The sequence below is a fragment of the Schistocerca americana genome, chromosome 7 (assembly GCF_021461395.2).
Source record: "Schistocerca americana isolate TAMUIC-IGC-003095 chromosome 7, iqSchAmer2.1, whole genome shotgun sequence".
NCBI classification, from domain to species: Eukaryota; Metazoa; Arthropoda; class Insecta; order Orthoptera; family Acrididae; genus Schistocerca; species Schistocerca americana.
The window spans coordinates 424,363,245-424,384,891 of record NC_060125.1 but is presented as its reverse complement, the minus strand read 5'-3'; the positions used below and the strand labels follow the sequence as shown (position 1 = coordinate 424,384,891).

Genomic DNA, 21,647 nt, shown 5'->3' with positions numbered 1-21,647 from the left:
ATTGGCTGCACCAGCAAGGTATTTTTTATATTCCTGGCGTCATGAGGCATATGTCACTTTTCACAGATCTCGTAAGCTGTCGAATCTTTGCTAGAAGAATGAAGACTTAACTGATTTTAAATTATCTGTGTTTCTGTCTCAGTTAAGGGAGAGACCATATACTGAGAATTAATCATTATTTTTTCTGAATATTTTATTAGTTGTTCCTTCTACTGTTGCCATTTTGTTAGGCTTTATTATGATTCTTACTACACCAGGAAGGAGCACTATGTTATTCTTTGTCAATTTAAAATGGAAGGCAATTTATATATGCTGCAAACCATACACGATACCCCACTGTAAACTGTTACAGAAAGTAGGTGCATACGGAATAGGTTCCCAGATATGTAAGTGGCTCTAAGACTTTTCAAGCAATGGCACCCAGTACGTTGTCCTCGATGGTGCGTTTTCATCAGAGACAAGGACATCGTGAGGTCTGCCCCAGGGAAGTGCGATAGGACTCCTCTTATTCTCTGTCTACAGTAGTGATCTGATGGACAGGCTGAGCAACAATCTCCTGCTGTTTGCTGATGATGCTGTGGTGTACTGGAAGGTGGTATTGTTGAGCAGTTTTCCTCTCACTCTGTTTGCGAGTGGAACAGGAAAGGAAATGACTAGTACTGATACGAGGTTCTCTACGCCATGCACCATATGGTGGCTTGCGGAGTATGCATGCAGATGTGCATGGCAAGAACAGGAGCAGTCCTAAGAATGAACTGTGTGCAATACCGGTAGTAACTTATGCATACGCAGAAGAGAATTCATCATGAAGGCTGCGTGAGGTATCTAACGTAGCACATTGCTTTGGATATGAAGCGAGTCGCTTACCCATTGTACCTTCAACGCCTTTTCTCCGAATTAGTACTGTGATTTGCAAATTCGAATGCTTTACGTAGATGACATAGATTCTGGTAGGCGATATCATTCAAATATTTTGATATACAGTCGGTGAAATGGTGGATGGTCTATCCTGCGGAGGAATCCTACTGGAATCCAAATTGCGGTAGGCTCAAAATCTCAAATTTCCAGATACTGTCAACCATTCTTGGGCACTTACTTTTTCCAAAGCTGTTGAGAAGGAAACGAATAATGTAGCAAGTTTATAGTTACTAATATCTGACAGAATATCTTTGTTAAATATGGTCTAACAATGTCCTACTTTGTCTCAAAAAAAGTGATGGATTATGCACTATATAATTTGCTGGTTACAACAGCTGTAACAGAAGAACATGATTTTAATTTAAGTCAGAAGACTGGTCTGACATAGCTCTCCATGCTGTCATATTCAGTGGAATTCTCATGTAGCTACCTCAACTCACACATCCGTTTGAACCACTCTGCAGCAGAATGTGCGCTGATATGAAACTTTTTGGCAGACTGAACCGAGACTCGATCTCGGAACTGTTGTCTTTCTTGAACAAGTGCTCTACCAGGTGATCAGGTACTATCGAAAGTAAAGCTGTAAGGACGGGTCGTGAGTCGTGCTTGGGCATCTCGGCTGGTAGAAAAATTATCTACAAAAGGCAAAGGTCCAGAGTTCGACACTCAGTTTTAAACTGCCAAGAAGTCTCATCTGAACCTGCTTGCTGTAGTCAGGTCTTGGTTTCTCTTTACACAGGTTATCACACACACTCCTCCCCGCTACCAAATCCCTATTCTTTGAAGCTCAGTATGTATTCTATTGGCTTATCCCTGCTTTTAATCTCACTTTTAACACTTCGTTTGAAATTTATGCAGGGTGTCTCAGAAATGAGGCGACGGGTTGTAGAAGGTGTGTTGAGGAACAAATCTAGGATAGGAAACGTCATACAACAACGCTACAGAACGTCGAAGTTGCAGGCTCCGGCGCTTGCCACTAGGCAACCCCTGCAGCAGCAAACGTGACTTCGTACGCTGACCGACAGCAGGCGGAACATATCGTAATGTTGCTTGTTATTCAGTGATCACGAGTGATTGCCACGATCACCAGTGGATTTGATGAAGCTAGCTGCTACGTAGAAAGGCCATGTTTCCTATGATTGCAATGCTCTCATGCCACAGTGAATGACGGTTTCAGACACAGGTTCCCATCTGCAGTGTATTTTCCTCCTGGAACCCTGTAAAATCTCCATTGTTTTTCAATATACAGGAGAGGAATGAATTACACATGGAAACACGTTCCGAAACTGTCATCTACCGACGTAACAGAGCATTACATTCACTGGAGACAAGGCCTTTCTATGCGGCAGGTGGTTTAACCTTCTCCACTGGCGATAGTGAAAAGCAGTCGCGATCTCTGATTAACACACAACGTTGGGAGATGTTCCGCTCTACGATCCGCCAGTGTACAAAGCCACGCTTGCTACCGAAGACATGGCCTAGTGGCACGCGTCGTTGGGTGATGTTTCCAGACATGGGTTCCTATCCTCGGTTTGTTCCTCAAGACACCTTCTAAAACCCTTTTAAGTTTGTGACATCATTTCTGGGACACCCTGTATAAGAATGTGCATGTGATAGAAGGTAGGTGTTCACAGACGATATTATCGCTTATAGTGAGATGATCTCGAGTGAGAGATGTTGCGAAATTCCGGAATAATTGCAGACGATTAGCGAGTGTCGCAGCAACTATTAGACGTTAGAAAACCAGTATGGAAGTTTCCTGGGTATCAAAGCTATATTTCGGATTGGGCCCCGTGGCAAGTACCATATCATTGTCAATAGCGAGGAACTCTTTACACAACTGTGCCTTCGGGCATGTCCCACATACCACCTCGAAGATTAACTGTATTAAAAGCATTCTGAAAATCCACTGTAAGGTTAGATTCTATGTAGCATTGGCGGGAAATGGATGGAGTAATTCCTGTGACCGTTCAAGCAATATAAATGGCTCTATCGTGCGAATTTGATATGGGGAAGAAGATTCACCGAAAAACATTACCTTTTAGCAGGAATTGCTCATGTGAACATCATCAAGAAAGTTTGTATTGACAAAGAATTTTTACAGACTACCTGAAAGGCAGTAAGCATTCACTGCACGGGAACATTTAGAGCAAATCACGACCTCAGTCAAGTAGAATGCTCATAATTGGGAGGAAAGTTCGTTTGAATTAAACAACTTTAAGCAACGTCAATGAACGGATGAAACCTGCTGAAGAAATTTCTCCAGGTCGTGACTAAGGTTGGGATACCCTCAGACAGAGTGTCCAGTTTAGATATTGGAACACACTCGTCGTCCTGCAGAACCCTCGGGTAATCCAGGCCTCCGTCGAGTCTCAATATGCCTACAGCGAGGTATCTGTCCAAGGCATTGCTGTTGGAGAAGAATATGACAGTAAAGTGGATACATGCAGGACAGTTGGATAATTGGGTTATTTTAGAAGAGTAGTACTGGATACTCTGAGTGAATGTGAAGAGATTCACTCGGTGTTAGACATTTGAAACTGCCCTCAAAAAACCGGTGCAATCGTCTTGACTGACTTAATGTAAGCTACAGGTAAGGCAATAATCCCGGCAGACTACTAATGTAAAACAATGTAATCTGAAATTTTTTGAAATGTCTGGGTATTTAAAAAAGCGATTTACTGTTAAATTAAACACATTTCTTTTATAGAGATCGTGAGTGGTCGGATATTAACAGCGACAAAGTTTACATATATCTTTTACACATTCTCAATATTACATTATGGTGAGAAGGTCAGTCAAAGGAAATCTAGCGACTTTGCAGTTTCGTAAATGATGAACCGAGCATAGTGAATTGACTTATTGTTGGTATTTTGGGACGGAATCGTCTCTTATTTGGATCCACAATGTACAGTCTCCTTAACTTCACAATGCCTGTTTTCCACGGAATGGCACGACAATGCTTAGTGCGGGGAAATTTGTAAGGTTTCTAGCTAATTCAGTTCACGATAAATAAACAAGTAGAAAAGTTAAAAACTGATTGGCAAGGATATCTTTCCAAATACAATAATGTTCCATGGTTTCTAAGATCACCATATTTTCCCGCTTGAGATTTATTATCTTTTTTTTTTTTTTTTTAATATGATGAAAGGCGAACCTACAGGGTTCAGCTATAGACCCCGTGATAATTACGAGTAAAACAACAAATTAAAGTTGATGCAAGTCACGGCGTTACAGCTGAGAAGTGGCAGCCAGCTGAGGACCTAAACTGAAGACTGATCAGTTAGATATCTGGAGGAGGAGGAGGAGGAGGAGGATGCCGTCTACACGGTGAGAATCAAATGCAGTTATTGTATATTTTTCTGGTTCCAAACAGTTTTATAATGGCTCTTGTCGATTGACACCCATATAGATAGGAGACTATGAGTATCTCTGTAAAATTATGTCGTATTATGGATGACAATGCAGTATTATATACGTATAGGAAATGTTGCTATGATTTCGCATCTCCATTAGTTGACAATTAACAGAACACTTTTTGTATGCGTTAAAAATAGCGATCGTTTTTCACTGATGCGCAGAGAAGTCTGAGTCACAGCACTACAAGGGCTACAGTATCAAAATTACGATAAAACGAGATACTTAGATGACGTGATGTCATATTTACCTTGTGTAAGTTGACAAGCTGACTGATTTCTCCTGAGCTTCTCCTCTTCGTCCTTTTTGTCCAGTTTAGATATTGGAACAAACTCGTCATCCTGCAGAACCCTCGAGTAATCCAGGCCTCCGTCGAGTCTCAGTATGCCTACAGCGAGGTATCTGTCCAAGGCATTGCTGTTGGAAAAGAATATGACAGTATACGTCACTCAGAGTGTGTTTCACACCAAAAATAATTAAAACAAAAAATTTAAAAAAAGGTTATTACAGGTGAAGATAAAATCCTAACGGCGAGCACCTATTTTCGTCTGCTTAATGGGATTTGGGTACACTACAGATAACTTATTATTGAAGTCTAATTGGTGTTACATAATACGCTGATGAGAGAAAACATTAGGACCGCTGCTCACTGCGAGACTGAATGCCGCCTGGTGGCATACGCGGAGCAAAGACGAATGTGAATCATTCCAGTGACGATACGGCCAGCAAATGAGAAAATGCAGTGACATAAGCAACTCTGAAAACGGACAGATTTTGATAGCCTGGCGCCTGGAAACGACATCTCAGAAATGGCGAAGCTACTTCTGTGTTCTCGTGCTACTGTCCCGGGGATTCACGCAAAGTGGTTATGCGACAGTGAAATCACGATTAGACGATAAGCCTATTGACTGCCACGCCTCATCAAAGAACTTGGAGGTTGGAGGCTTGCCCAATCTGTAAGGCACGGTAGTCTGCAATCCGTGGCAGATCTGACGACAAATGCGCGCGTGCCCGAACATGCTGGTGTAGGCACGAGTGTTTTGGAGCATACCGACACCGAACACTGCTGAACATAGGAAACCAAGCATACGACCTTTACGTTTTCCCATGCAGACCCAATGACATCGCCAATTACGACTGCAATGAACACGGAATCGTCGAGATTTAACCACGGATCAATGGAAGGATAACGTCTGGTCGGAGAAATCAAGTTTCTTGCTATACCAGGTCGGCAGTACTGCCGAATTGTGTTCCAAAGATGACAAACAAGCTAATAATCGGATGGTAACAATGTTTTTGCTCATCAGTGTGTATAGTAATCCCGGCTGTTACTACTTTTGGTAGTAGGAGCATAGGTCAGTATTCAGGGCTTTGACAGTGACAATCGTTCGAAGCAAAAAAGTCTAGTAAACGTGGGCTCTAAAACGCGTATCTTAAGAGCTATGTGCACTTCTTCGCCTTCGATTCAGTGAAAAAAAAATCTCTTCTTTTGCAAGCTCTTTGATGTCGGTATTTTGGGAGGAGGTAGTATGGACCAAAACAAGAAAAAACTGCCTAGTAAACATGGGCTCCAAAATGTATATCTTAAGACCTATGAACACCTCGCCAGTAGAAGAGATGTGTCTCACATTAGGAAAGATGAACAAGTGTTTATAGCTCTTACGGTATGCAGTTTGGGACCCTCTTTTACTGGACTTATTTTCTTGTTTTGGTTCATAGTACCTATGAATATCTATGCTGATATGATCATGAAAGAAAAACTCCTGAAGCATAGACAGTTTCAGCCTTTTGTGCCAGATAACAAATGTGTAAGCCTCGTAGCCTTTATAAACGGATTTAAGGATATTCTGTCACAGTACTGGATTTATACGAAGACAATAAGCTACGAGTCGGGGTATGTACAGGGGGAACGTGCATTATAGGTGACGGAAATGATGGAGTCGTGTACTACGTACGATTCTTTAGAGAGGGCGTTCATCAAAGAGTATGTAGCAGTACGTAGGAGAGACTACGCAAGGAAGTCTTCAGTCTGGAGCCACTGAGAAGATATAAGTGCGAGTGATATTGGGACTTGATTCACGATACCCTGTTATCAATTGTTATCAATATATGGCAAAGACTATGACCTAAATAATCATATAGGATGGGAGAGATGAAGCTGAATATCTAGATTCGAAACCTGATATGGTACATAGTTACAAATATTGAATGTTGTATTTTTTTTTCCTTTTTCATTAATGTCCCATTAGCAAGATCGAGTTGGGTGCAGGAAAAGTCATCTCTTAGTGTCGTTGGAGGCACAGTATGTCCGTTCCTTAGGAGTACTATAGGGGCATTTTGATTTATGAAGAATCACTTGTTTCTGACCTTAGTGGCCATGCAGATCTCTTTCAGTTTGCACCATCTCCTCAACAGTTTGAGTGCATCATGGAAAGGAGACATGGAACAGAAAACATCATGATAGCTATCCCACCTGAAACGAAACACTTCTTTGATGACGGCAAGACTCTGCATATTAGACATTTCCATATTGCGATGGTACTATGACATTAGCCAGGCGTTCACAGAACGCGAGCGGTTCTCATGTCAACAACAGAATTTGATTTTTGTAACTCATATAGTCGTAATATGTACTACCCTACATATGAAGGGTAAATAATACTAGAAAATAATGAGCGCAGATCACAAATGCAGACGTCACTTAAGCCAGAATAAAGGGTGGGAGTGATCGAATAGTCACATCTGATTAAAAAAGCCTTGGTAAAAACAGGTCCGGCTGGTAATGTCTTGAGAGGGCATCTTGCAAGAATTACTATGAGACTCTTGGCTGTGAATTCAAGCAGAAAAAAATGGTTTCAATGGCTCTGAGCACTATGGGACTTAACATCTATGGTCATCAGTCCATCAGTCGCCTAGAACTTAGAACTACTTAAACCTACCTAACCTAAGGACATCACGCAACACCCAGTCATCACGAGGCAGAGAAAATCCGTGACCCCGCCGGGAATCGAACCCGGGAACCCGGGCGTGGGAAGCGAGAACGCTACCGCACGACTACGAGCTGCGTACATTCAGCCAGAAGCACCAATTCTCTCTGTTGGAACACATAGAAACTTCATCCTAGAGGAAGGCGGCAATATACAAAAATCAAGGCGAGGGGTATGGAAACTACAGCGCTAGATGCAGGCGTGGAAGGGGCGACGTGAACGGCCGTTGTACGGTGATGCGAAATGCAGTGGGAAATTAGCTTAGTACCTTTCTCTCTTACAAGGAGTCCTCAATTAAAAGCTTTATGACGTTTCTTTTTTTTGCGTAAAATATTCAAATCAGCACTGTACAGTTGTTTGCAAAGTATGTGTATTGATGTAGAAGGATATTTCCAAAAGATTACAAAGGAGGAGGTGTAAGGTATGAAGAGTGTACTAATTAAAAGGAAAGAAGACAACTTAAGCTTTTACGTCTTGTCATTAGAGATGGAGCACGAACTTGTTTTTGGCGCAGGATGTGGAGTGAAATCGGCTGAGCTGTTTCAAAGGAACCATTCTGTCATTTACCTTAAGTGATTTAGGAAAATCATGTGGATCCTATACCTGGATGGCTGGAAGGGTATCTGAACCAGCGCCCCCTCCATCCGCCCCCTCCCAGTCGAATATATGTCCGTTACTTTACTACAGTGAGACTTCGCTCGGTAGTACTAAACAGGATGAGAACATGGAATGGTAATACGGTAAAGCAGTGTGGTGAGCTAGGAAAATCTAAAGGGACAAATGGAAAGGACGCAGAAGATAGTTTAAGAATCAGTAAGCAGTGTTGGGGATATGCTGAGTGGGGTTCATAGAATTATTCATAGTAGGTACAGCACGAGTAAAAATAATAACGAGTAGGTGATTTTAAAACGAAGTAAAGGATTATCTGCAACAAAGAGAAAGAAACATTGACGATGAGATTGAATGAATATACGACAGTTTCCATAATAACACAATAATACCAGCTAGCCACAGATGTGGATGTCATAACAACTGGAAATATATGATAATATATACAAAAGAGAATGAGAATTTAATCATAATGGGAGGATTTAATCACAATGAGAGGCAGGAATGCAGTGGTTTCGGCAATTAATGTGAAAGAGAGAAAAATTAACTGAAATCTTTGATGTTTGTTGCGAATACGTTTTTCTAAAACGTCTTTACAAGGAAATATATATGGAAGATTGCTGGGGATCAAGGGCAATACCAGATTGATTATTATTTTGTAAAACAAAGATTCATGAACCAGTGTGCTGACACTGATACTCAACGTAACTTACCACAAATGAATTTATTTAAAATTCAAGAAAATAAAGAGAAAGTATCTGAAATGTTGGATCCTAGAAAAGTTAATGTTGGAACCTAGAAAAGTTGAAGAAACCACAAATTGAGACTGCCTTTGTAGAAAGGTTGACAAAAGAAATATTGACAGTCCAAGGAGAAACTGATATGGAAAATCCATTGAATGATTTTAAAAATTAAGTGAATACAGCATATTGAAGAAGGCAGAAAAGCAGCAGCTTGATGAAAATGCACTAATGTTGAAAGAGAACATTAACAACACAGGTCACTCAGCATGGAAATTAAGCAGAAATGTAGAAAATTTAAATAAGATTTACTGTATGCATGTCAAGAAATAGATATCAAATTGAAATACTGTAATGTAAATAACATGTAATAAAATATAATTAACAGTTACTTTAGAGAGTAAAGAACGAGAATCACAATGATGACAGATAAAAGTAAATGAATAATGAAAGTAAGAATAAGGCCAGAAGATGCAAACAATACTTAAAGAACATTTATAGTGGTCCAGAAGGAATTAGCCAACTGCAAATGAGCATACGGTGCAAGATGATGATGGGGGCGATGCAGTATTTATTTTCGAATTAATAAACTTAACACGAATTCGGAACAAATATTCGTAACATACCAGCATAACTCCTATGGGTGTCAGGCCGATGCACGGAGTAGCAGCCACACAAGCTGGTGAACGAAATTCATGTATGTCGAGAAGTTCCACCAGACGTCGAAAAGACTGAAATTGTTACGCTTCGGAAGGGAAAATTGTAACAGGTTTGGAGAGGACCAGTTTGATTTTAGATAAGAAACACAAATTCGCTGAGATTGAAACTGATTCTGTATACGATGTCGTTCGGGCACGATTCACTACAAACGTGTTTAGAAATTTATAATTGGATCCTTCTATCGATCAATAAACTCACCTACGGATGTAGTCGAAAAGGCCAGATAAAACCTCTGCTCACTAGAACAAACGTTTCTTTTTGACACTGCCGTTATTTGAGGAGATTTTAGTCATCCAACTCTCGACTGGTATAATTGCAGTTTTGTAAATGCTGGGCGTGACAAGGCATTATGTGAAACAATACTAAATACTCGTACCTTCTAACAAAACTACTTAAAACAGTTACAAATCCAGTTCTATTGGCAACAGGCAACAAATAGAACTGGTCTCTCGGGATGATCACACCGAAACTGGAACCAGTGATGACGCAGTTGTGACGAGAATGATTTCCAAGGTATGAAAAGCAGCTAAAACAAGATAAAAGCTTTGTGTTCAGCCAAAAAAAAAAAAAAAAAAAAGCAGTAATATCATATCCAAGTAGTAACTCGAAACATTTAGCCTTGAGTAAGCTTATGAGAACACTTGACCAAGCATTGGATAGATAAGCACCTAGTAGAATAGATCGTGATGAGAGGGATCCTCCATGGTACACAGTATTTACTCTGATAAGCCAAAACGTTATGACCACTGCCCACCGCGACGTTGGATGCCGTCTGGTGGCGTTGAGGGCACATGACGCGGTAACAGAAGTATTTAAGCGGAGCAGACACGGACGGAAAATCACCCTAGCGAAGTTATGAGCTGAGAATGGGGAATTCCATCGCGATAAGCGACTTTGGTTCAAAATGGTTCAAATGGCTCTGAGCACTATGGGACTTAACTTCTGAGGTCATCAGTCCCCTAGTACTTAGAACTACTTAAACCTAACTAACCTAAGGACATCACTCACATCCATGCCTGAGGCAGGATTCGAACCTGCGACCGTAGCGGTCGCGCGGTTCCAGACTGTAGCGCCTAGAACCACTCGGCCACTTAGGCCGGCTAAGCGATTTTGACAAGGACAGATTATTACTACGCAGAGTGAACGAGTGTCTCGAAAACGGCGAAGCTTGTCAAATGTTCACGTGCACTATCGCTAGCATCTACGAAAAAGGTAGAACAGGAAATTTACCACTAGCGCTAAATGCTTGGACGTCTACGACTCTTCACTAAGGTGGGGTTCGGAGACTTATCTGCTCTGTAAAGTAGTATAACGGTGATCTGTGGCATCTCTGCCTAAAGAGCACAATGCTGGTGCACGCACAAGTGCTTTGGAACACACCGTTCATCGTACGTTGTTGAACATGGAGCTCCGCAGCAGTCAACCACTATGTGTTCACACGTTGAGCCGACGACATCGTCAGTTACAATTGCAATGAGCACAGGACCTTCGGGATTGGACCGTCAATCAATGGAAACTTGTCGGTACCTCAAGTGAATCACGTTTTTGCTACACTAAGTCGCTTGTCTTCTCTACAAATCGATATGAACGTCGACTCAAAACGTGCAACGCGCCAAGGATGCAGGCTGGTGGGGGCAGTATTACGCTATGGGAGACATTCTCCTGCGCTTGCATGGGACGTGAGGTAGTAACCGAACACACGCTGTCAGCTGCGAACCACTTGCATCCCTTCATGGTTGATGGTTTCCCCGACAGCAATATCATCTTTCAGCAGTTTAATTGTCTGTGTCTCGGAGCCAGAACCGTGATTTGAGGAACATTATAGTGAACTCACGTTGACGTCTGGGCGACCAAATTCGCCACGTGTAAATCCTGTCGAGCACATCTGGGTCGCTGTCGGGCACCATTAGCGCGCACGCAAACCAACCGCCCGTTATTTGCGCGAATTACATGACCTACGCGTATACATGTAATACCACATACACATTGTGATCAAAAGTATCCGGAAACCACCAAAAACATACCTTTTTTTATATTACGTGCATTGTGCTGCCATCTACCGCCAGGTACTCCATATCATCGACCTCAGTAGTCATTAGACATCGTGAGAGAGTAGATTGGGGCGCTCCGCGGAACTTACGGACTTCGAACGTGGTCAGGTGATTGGGTATCAAATGGCACAAATGGCTCTGAGCACTACGGGACTTTACTTCTGAGGTCATCAGTCCCCTAGAACTTAGAACTACTAACCAACCTAAGGACATCACACACATCCATGCCCGAGGCAGGATTCGAAACTGCGACCGCTCGACCATCCCGGCCTGCGATTGGATATCAGTTCTGTCATACATCTGTACGCGAGATTTCCACACTCCTGAACATCCCTAGGTCCTCTGTTTCCGATGTAATAGTGAAGTGGAAACGAGAAGCACAAAAGCGTACTGGCCGACCTCATCTGTTGACTGACACAGACCGCCAGCAGTTGAAGAGGGTCGTAATGTGTAACAGGCAGACATCTATCCAGACTATCACACAGGAATTCCAAACTGCATCAGGATCTACTGCAAGTACTATGACAGTTAGGTGGGAGGTGAGGCACTTGGATTTCATGGTCAAGCAGCTGCTCATAAGCCACGCATCACGCGGGTAAATGCCAAACGGCGCCTCGCTTGATGTAAGGAGTATAAACACTGCACAACTGAACAGCGGAAAAGCGTTGTGTGGAGTGACGAATTACGGTACACAATATGGCCATCCGATGACAGGGTGTGGGTATGACGAATGTCCGGTGAACCTCATCTGCCGGCGTGTGTAGTGCCATGGCGGCGGTGTTATTGTGTGGTCGCGTTTTCCATGGAGAGGGCTTGCACGCCTTGTTGTTTTGCTTATCACTATCACAGCACAGGCCTAGATTGATGTTTTAAGCACCTTGTTGCTTCCCACTGTTGAAGAGCAATTCGGGGATGGCGACTGCATCTTTCAACTTGATCGGGCACCTGTTCGTAGTGCACGGACTGTGGCAGAGTGCTTACAAGAAAATAACATCCCTGTAATGGACTGGCCTGCACAGAGTTCAGACCTGAATCATTTTGAACACCTTTGGGATGTTTTGGAACGCCGACTTCCTGCCAGGCCTCACCGACCGACATCGAATCCGTGAAGAATGGGCTGCCATACCCCAAGAAACCTCCAGAACCTGACTGAACGTATACCAGCGACAGTGGAAGCTGCCATGAAGGCTAAGGGTGGGCCAACACCATATTGAATTCCAGCCTTACCGATGGAGGCGCCACGAAGTTGTAAGTTATTTTCAGCCAGGTGTCCGGACATTTTTGATCACACATCGTACCTCCACAAACCTACCAGCAATACGCAGATACGCAGAATCAGAGACGTATGTCGTTCCAAAGACAGAGAAACAAGCTATTAAGCAGGTGATCACAATGCTTTGGCTCATTATTGAATATAGAAAATTCTAAAGGAAGAATAACTACAGATCATTAAGTTTAAATCAAAGCATAGGACTGTAAATAGAGAGACGCTAAATGAAACACTTTCAGCTGTCAAAGGAGCAGTGCGTAAAGCCTTCAAAGGAATGATCACATAGACCTCTCTGCAGTAAAGGAATTGACAGACCGTTTCATTTGTAGGTACTAGGATAATTCAGCCAGTCTACAAAGAAAATTGCTTACAATATACTCGTTCGACTCACCCAAGAATATTTCTCTAGTGTGCAGGACCCAACTAAATGAGATTAACAGGGCATGCAGAAGGTATATAGAAATAATGACATCACAAAAGTCGATAAGTTTATTTAACGCTGTCTCTCGGAATCCTACTTACGAAGCTCCAAGAACCAATTTCAAAGGAGCGACTAGGACTATTTACAGCCCCATTCTAACATCAGTCACTCAGAGGACAAGTTAGACTGGCTAAAAAGGCGATTAAGCGGTCATTTCTGCCATACTTCATACGCGAATAAAATGGGAAGAAAACCTAACATATACTACAATGGGAAGTACACTCTGCCATGCACCTCACAATGATTTGCAGAATATGGACGTAGAGTTAGGAAGAGAGGAAGTGTGGGGCGGCTGAGGTTCGATCGAGAAGATATTTCAATACGCTGTTAATAACGAAGGGCAGATTTAGGAAAAACATCGCTTTTGTAGATTTGGAGAAGGTATTATATAATGTAGAAACGAATGAAATGCTTGCTATTCTTAGGCAGTGTAGCATCAACTACAGGGATAGGACTTTAATCTATTCTGCTTATGTGAATATAAAGCAGAATTGAGAAATGACCACGGATTAAATAGTACAGGCGGTCAAAATCAGTGGTAGTGTAGGGCAGGGTTGCTCATGGTAACTACTGTATGATGTTGTGGTAATGTTTCCTACTGCCTGATGTCGTAATTGGGATGTGTGGCTGTACTGTCTGCTGTCTGATATTGTAGTAATTGGCACGTATGATAGTATCATCTTAAGTATGCCAATGAGGTGATGATACATGTGATAACGTTGTGTAATGTCTGATGTTGTATTTGTTGAGACGTGTGATCGTGATCCATTGTATATGATAGGGTGATTGTGCGGTGTTGTAGTGTTGTCTGTTGTCTAATGTTGTGGTAACTAGGAGGGTGGTAACGCTCCTTACCCTATGATGTTAAAGTTTTTGAGACAGAGGGTAGACTTTCTTACTAATTGATGTAGAACTGTGACCTATGGTAGTGTTTCCTACTGACTGATGTGGTAGTGAGCTGGGACATGCGGTAGTATGTCTTACTATAGAGGGTTGGGGAATGTTGTGTTGTGTTAGAGTGGGTGGGACGCGTGGCGGCGTTCCTTACTGTATGATGTTGAAGTAGTTGCGGAGCTCGTCGTGGTCGCAGTGCTGCCAGTCGGCCTTGTAGCCCATGAGGACGGTGTTGGGCCGCAGCTTGCCCAGCCCAGAGGTCCGCATCAGCGTCTCGGTGCCCGTCTCGAAGTTGTCGCTGTCCACGACGTCGAAGAAGGCCTTTATCTTGTGCTTGCGCAACCACAGGTACGCTTTCCGTGACAGAGCATTGTGCACACGCTGCGAATGCCTTCCCTGTAACAGACACAATACGCCTATATTCCTTAATTCCTTAAATGCCGCTCAATCATCACATCTTAGTGACTGCAGAGCTTCCATTGCAATCATCACCTGCGTGATCAAGATCCATGCTACACTACTGGTCATTAAAACTGCTACACCACGAAGATGACGTGCTACAGACGCGAAATTTAACCGACAGGAAGAAGATGCTGTAATATGCGAATGATTAGCTTTGCAGAGCATTCACACAAGGTTGGCGACGGTGGCGACACCTACAACGGGCTGACATGAGGAAAGTTTCCAACCGATTTCTCATACACAAACAGCTGTTGACCGGCGTTGCCTGGTGAAACGTTGTGATGCCTCGTGTAAGGAGGAAAAATGCATACCATCACGTTTCCGACTTTGATAAAGATCGGATTGTAGCCTATCGCGATTGCGGTTTATCGTATCGCGACATAGCGGCTCGCGTTGGTCGAGATCCAATGACTGTTAGCAGAATATGGAATCGGTGGGTTCAGGAGGGTAACACGGAACGCCGTGCTGGATCCCAACGGCCTCGTATCACTAGCAGTCGAGATGAGAGGCATCTTATCCGCATGGCTGTAACGGATCTTGCAGCTACGTCTCGATCCCTGAGTCAATAGATGGGGACGTTTGCAAGACAACAACCATCTGCACGAACAGTTCGACGACGTTTGCAGCAGCATGGACTATCAGCTCGGAGACCATGGCTGCGGTTTCCCTTGACGCTGCATCACAAACAGGAGCGCCTGCGATGGTGTACTCAACGACGAACGTGGGTGCACCAATGGCAAAACGTCATTTTTTCGGATGAATCCAGGTTCTGTTTACAGCGTCATGATGGTCGCATCCATGTTTGGCGACATCGCGGTGAACGCACATTGGAAGCGTGTATTCGTCATCGCCATACTGGCGTATCATCCGGCGTGATGGTAAGGGGTGCCATTGGTTACACGTCTCGGTCACCTCTTGTTCGCATTGACAGCACTTTGAACAGAGGACGTTACATTTCAGATGTGTTACGACCCGTGGTTCAAATGGTTCAAATGGCTCTGAGCACTATGGGACTCAACTGCTGAGGTCATTAGTCCCCTAGAACTTAGAACTAGTTAAACCTAACTAACCTAAGGACATCACAAACATCCATGCCCGAGGCAGGATTCGACCCTGCGACCGTAGCGGTCTTGCGGTTCCAGACTGCAGCGCCTTTAACCACACGGCCACTTCGGCCGGCACGACCCGTGGCGCTACCCATCATTCGATCCCTGCGAAACCCTACATTTCAGCAGGGTAACGCACGACCGAATGTTGCAGGTCCTGTACCGGCGTTTCTGGATACAGAAAATGTTCGACTGCTGCCCTGGCCAGCACATTCTCCAGATCTCTCACCAAATGAAAACGTCTGGTCAATGGTGGCCGAGCAACTGGCTCGTCACAATACGCCAGTCACTACTCTTGATGAACTGTGGTATGGTGTTGAAGCTGCATGGGCAGCTGTACCTGTACACGCCATCCAAGCTCTGTTCGACTAAATGCCCAGGCGTATCTAGGCCGTTATTACGGCCAGAGGTGGTTGTTCTGGGTACTGATTTCTCAGGATCTATGCACCCAAATTGCATGAAAATGTAATCACATGTCAGTTCTAGTATAATATATTTGTCCAATGAATACCTGTTTATCATCTGCATTTCTTCTTGGTCTAGCAATTTTAATGGCCAGAAGTGTATTTTTACTTTGTCTGATACACTGACTACATGACAAAATAAGAAATAATTTAATGCTTATCCGATAAGGAAATCGTGCTTGCACTGCACATAGTAACTGCACAATATGGACGGTCGATAGAAGGAAAACTGACAGGGCAATGTACTAAGGACTGATAAGCTTTGTCAAGCCTATCAGTCTTGACAAGTCTTCAGCGTTGTTACACTTTCTTGTCAATTTTCTTTGCTAGTGAGTGCGCATCTCAAAGTGCGCGTTTATCGCACGTTGAATCGAAATAGTCGATTGTGGAACGTCGAATTTTGCGTCGTCAGACAGTGTGACACACTCCTTATCAAAATCAGGTGATTTTTTCGAAAATGTACGTTTATCGGCGTGAGCCTCCGAGTTGGAGACCTTCAGCAAGTAGGAAAATACAAGAGATACAGATCATCAGCGTATTGCGCCGATGGATCGTTTAGTAAGCAAGAGAGCGTTACGAACGTGCTCGTCAAACTCTAGTTGCAGACGCTTCCAGAGAGGCGTCGTGCATCTCGGTGTCGTTTACTACCAAAATTTCGTGAGCAGAGCAAACAGATTTAAGTGATCAAAATGTTACTACGGCAAACACCAATAATGTGAGCAAGAGCAGCGTTGTTCTCACAAGAAGTGTCAGGCTACATATTACATCTTTTCACAAATATCTCTCGTAATAACCTTGGCCAAAGAATCAGACAAACTCATTCTTGCCACGTATCATTCACGATGAAATATAAGGTGGCTTGCGGAGTGTAGACATATATGATAGTGATTGCAGGTGAGAAAGGAAGGGAGAGCAGTGTTCGGACCCGTAGCATCAAGGAAGGCGCCAAGTCAAACATTTCCATGCGACATATATATCGCCATCAACAATACCCTCATTCTTACTTCGTTAAGATATTACGGAAAGTTTTATACTTTAACCCTGGACTCAGCTTTAGACACATTCACTGAGCACATGTCAGTAGATGAGCAGTGAGATATCTTTGGTGATGAGCACCAAAGCAGGCTACTCACGCTGAGGATATGTCTGTAGACAAACAAAGAGTTACCCTAGATGAAGAAACGCCACTGCGAGCCACTTACGCTGAGCATGTGCAAACAGGTGACCAGTGAGATGCCTTTGGTGATGAGTACCATGCAGAACTCTTGCAATGAGCACGTGTCTGCAGACGAATAGTAAGAGCCTATGGTGATGAGCGCCAGTGCAGGTAACTTATGCTAAGCACGTGTAAACAGAGAAGCACCAAGATGCCAATGCAGGCTACTTACGCTAAGCAGTTTTCGACATTGAGCAGTGAGATGTCTGTGGCGATGAATAGCAGGAATGTTACTTACACTGCACGAGTCCACAGCAAGCAGCAATATGCCTTCAGTGATAAGTGTCACACAAGTTACTAACACTGTGCACTTGGCCACATTGGGCAGCGTGATGTCTTTGATGACGAGCGCCACTGTGGGCTAATTTACTGAGCACCTGTCCACCGACAAGCAGCGAGTTGGCTGTGGTAATGAGCGCTACGCAGGTTATGTTCACTGAGCAGGTGTCCACAGTGAACGGCGAGGTGCCTTTGCTGATTAATGATGCTGTGGGATTTTCACGCTTAGCACATGTCCGCCGACGAGCAGCGAGATGCGTTCGGTGATGAGCGGCGCTGCGGGCTACTTACGCTTAGCACATGTCCGCAGACAAGCAGCGAGATGCCTTTGGTGATGAGTGCCGCGAAGTCTATGAGCGGCGGCCGTGTGCCGGGCATGCCCGCCAGCACCAGCAGCTGCGGCCGGAAGTTCTTCACGTGCTCCTCCACGTGGTTCAGCTCCAGCATCGCCTTCAGCGCAGAGTTGTAGCACTGCGCCTGTGTCGACGAGCCCCAGTTCACGTCTGCAACACACGACCGTTCCGCTGCGAGAGCCAGATCTAAATATTTCAACTACATTACTCGAAGAAGTCGTCCTTGTCCTACGACAGAGCTGGAATTTCTCTGTTCAGTCAGTTGTGTTAAGACCTCACTATACAGGGTGAATAATTTAATGCGAGACATAAAATAATGGAATGTTCACACTACAATGCGTTACTAAGTTCTCTGCAGTTGTAGTCAATATATCAACGTAATTCTACAGTCTGATAACCACTTCATGTAGCCTACAGTTACAGGCAGAAACCATATCAAGTTGCAGCTTGACATTGCCCATGTACACAAAGTTCATATATACAGAGTAGAGCCGGCCGTGGTGGCCGAGCGGTTTTAGGCGCTACAGTCTGGAACCACGCGACCGCCACGGTCGCAGGTTCGAATCCTGCCTCGGGCCTGGGTGTGTGTGATGGCCGTAGGTTAATTAGGTTTAAGTAGTTCTAAGTTATAGGGGACTGATGACCTCAGAAGTTTTCCCATAGTGCTCAGAGCCATTTGAACCATACAAAGTAGATTAACAGATCCCGGAAATCAGCAAGCTTATTTTAAAGCTATTTGTTTACTATTCTGTAAAATATTGCACCAGTCACAATGTAACCCCACTGCGAATGCTGTTCTTGGGTAAGGGATGAATTAGTTGCTGTTTGTAAGCAGCTGGAAATCGCCCTGGCTATTGGCAAATGACTGGAAACTGCTGCAGATGGCTGTGTTGAAAGAGTTAACGATAGTCATGAAATGGAAATCGCCATGAATGTTGGCAAGTGACTGGAAAATGCTGCAGATGGGTGTGATTGGTGGCTACGCATCCTCGTGAATCAGCGATACCAAAGCTACCTCAAGTACCATGCTATCCTGTGGACGCTGTCTCCTCTCCAAGAAGTATGGGATCGAACACTGCTCGTCCACTTGGTTGTGAGTGGCGTGTCAGTGGTAGGTCTAGGCGCCTGTACATGGAAGACAGGGATGAAAGAGAAATTAGTGTGTTACACTCATGCCCATAATTATCAAGTTCGAAGTGCTCTCTTCCACCGAATCCGAAACTAAGCCAGTGAGGTTCACCTCACCTGTTGGGAAAATTGATGTGTGTTGAGTCAAGATGACCCAAACGCATAGAGGCCATTAACCGTCGGCAGTTCATTCATGTGGCAAATAACGGTGAATGACAGTAAAGAATGGGAAAGGACACCGGCTTCAGTCACTGTGTGTGGCTGTGGACCTCATTCAGTATGATGTAGAGGCTATTCCGGCAGCCACTGGAGGAAAGGGGGAGAAAAAAACTGCAGTTTGTGCCGCATGCTGAAACAAATGATGTCAATCCTCTGCGCACCGAGGCCATACTTGGATAACTCAGCGACTGGCAGAGAAGGTTGAGAATATCACCCATATTCACAGAGTTTTAACGAAGCTTACACTTTGAAGCACTGACCCCAGAACTGATGGTGACACACCAGTTCTAAGTCGAGTGGAATGTATGAACCAGATACTTTGAAAGTTCTGCGGTAAGTTACTCTGTGATCTCCTTGACTTGTGCCATTTTTTTGATAACTAAAGAGTCCCCTGAATGGGCCAGGTGTGCACTTTAGAGGCTATCTGAATGCGGGTTGCACATAAGAGCTTTTGAGATTATGTGACTCCAGTAAAGAGTGATTAACTGCCGAAGCATTCGCAACAAAGTGTCAGAATTTCAAGTGCTCCTAAAAAGCAGTGGAGCTTAACCACTACTAGGTGCCGAGAGCTGGTTAATATCCAAAATTGACGGCTGTGAATTTTTTTGAGAAAATGTATGTGTATATCGAAATGATAGGCTAATGGTAAATGGAGGTGGTGTATTTGTTGCTGTAGAGAATATATTCAATTCGACCCAAACAGAAGTTGCAGCTACATGTAAGATTGTTTGGGCAACACTTAATATTAAGGGTGGGCATAAACTTGTAATTGAATCCTTCTATCGATCACCAGACTCACTCCAGGTGTAACGGAAAATTTTAGAGAAAGGCTAAGTTGATTAGTACGTAAGTAATACTTTCATCATAACTAAAACAAAACTCTGTCCGTACATGCCTCGGAAGGCCCAACGATACCGACCGATCACTGCGTCATCCTCAACCCAAAGGCGTCACCGGATGCGGATATGGAAGGGCATGTTATCAGCACACCGCTCTCCCGGCCGTTACCAGCTTTCGTAACCGGAGCCGCTACTTCTCAGTCAAGTAGCAAAATGGATAAAGAGGCAGTACTGTTGTGTTCTGGAGAGGTACACTTAGAAGAATTTTGACTCAAGTTTAAAATATTGCTTGCACGGTAGTTGTAAAACAAAGCATAGCGCTATATATTAACACCGAATGAAACACATTTGGCTGTGAAGAGAGCAATGCGTGAAGCTTTCAACGACTACCGTAGCAGAATATTATCGAGTCATCTCTCACAAAATCCAAAGAAATTCTGGCCTTATGTAGAGGCTGTCCGTGGTACCAAACTTAGCGCCGAGACTCTCTTGAAAGAGACAAAGAGAGAGACACATGCTCAATAGTTGGAAGAGATCCCTTACGTCCATCTGCAAGAAGGGTAGCAGAAATGATACACAAAACTACTGTCCAATATGTTTGGAATCCATTTGTTGTAGAATCTTAGAACATATTCGGACCTCTAACGTAATGATCGCGAACAGAATGTCCTCCACCATGCCAAACAGCACGGATTTCGAAAACATCGATCATGTTAAACGCAGCCCGCAGCGAAACATGTGTGCTTGAAAAAAAGAATAAACTGCGATTGCTAAAGGTGGATCTTACCCAGAAACAAATTTAGTTTGAAGCAAACACGTACACAAGACTGAGTTTAAACCTCAAGATGAAGATACGAACTTTCACTTGTCTTACATAACATCCCGAAAGCGATGGAACAAGGTAGTCAGGAAGATGCAGTAGTTCTTGATTTACGGAAACCATTTGACACTTTACTATACCCACTCTTATAATCGAAAGCGCGATCGTCTGCGGTATCAAACGACACTTGTGATTGAACTGAAGATTTGTTGACAGGAAGGGCGCAGCATGTTATCTTGGATGGAGAGACTTCGACAGATGTAGAAGCAACTGCAGGCGTGCCCCAAGAAAGTGTGTTGGGATCTTGTTATTAATTTTGTATATTAATGACCATGCAGAAGATATTAATAGTAAACTGAGACTTTTCTGAAATGGTGCAGTTCTCGGTAACGAAATAGTAGCTGAAAAAATATGTTGGTAATATTTCAAAGTGATGCGTAGATTGGCAATTTTCTTTAAAGCTTTGAGTTCCGTGCATCTCTGTCGTTCAAATCTGGCATTTATTTGCCCGAATCAGGCTGTGAACGCTTGGCTGTACTCACCAGTATATTGGGGATATAAAGAAAGATTCACAGAGTGGAAGAGACACGCGGAAAGGAATTACAGTATTTTGAAAGTGTTTGGGCTAACTGAAATGGTTGCCACGAAGAAAGCTTAGTGTTTAACATCCTATC

At 43.6% G+C, this 21,647-nt stretch overlaps 1 protein-coding gene across 1 annotated transcript in view; it reads right to left on the bottom strand.

Moving 5' to 3' along the window:
* The window catches only part of LOC124622978 (bumetanide-sensitive sodium-(potassium)-chloride cotransporter-like), a 591,187-nt gene that overhangs the window by 66,654 nt on the left and 502,886 nt on the right, over positions 1-21,647 (bottom strand). The window contains exons 13-15 of the mRNA XM_047148767.1: positions 17,906-18,117; positions 14,242-14,483; positions 4,586-4,752 (exon numbers count right to left, since the gene is read on the bottom strand). Coding sequence (XP_047004723.1) covers positions 4,586-4,752; positions 14,242-14,483; positions 17,906-18,117 — 621 coding nt within the window. The remainder of the gene's footprint in view (positions 1-4,585; positions 4,753-14,241; positions 14,484-17,905; positions 18,118-21,647) is intronic.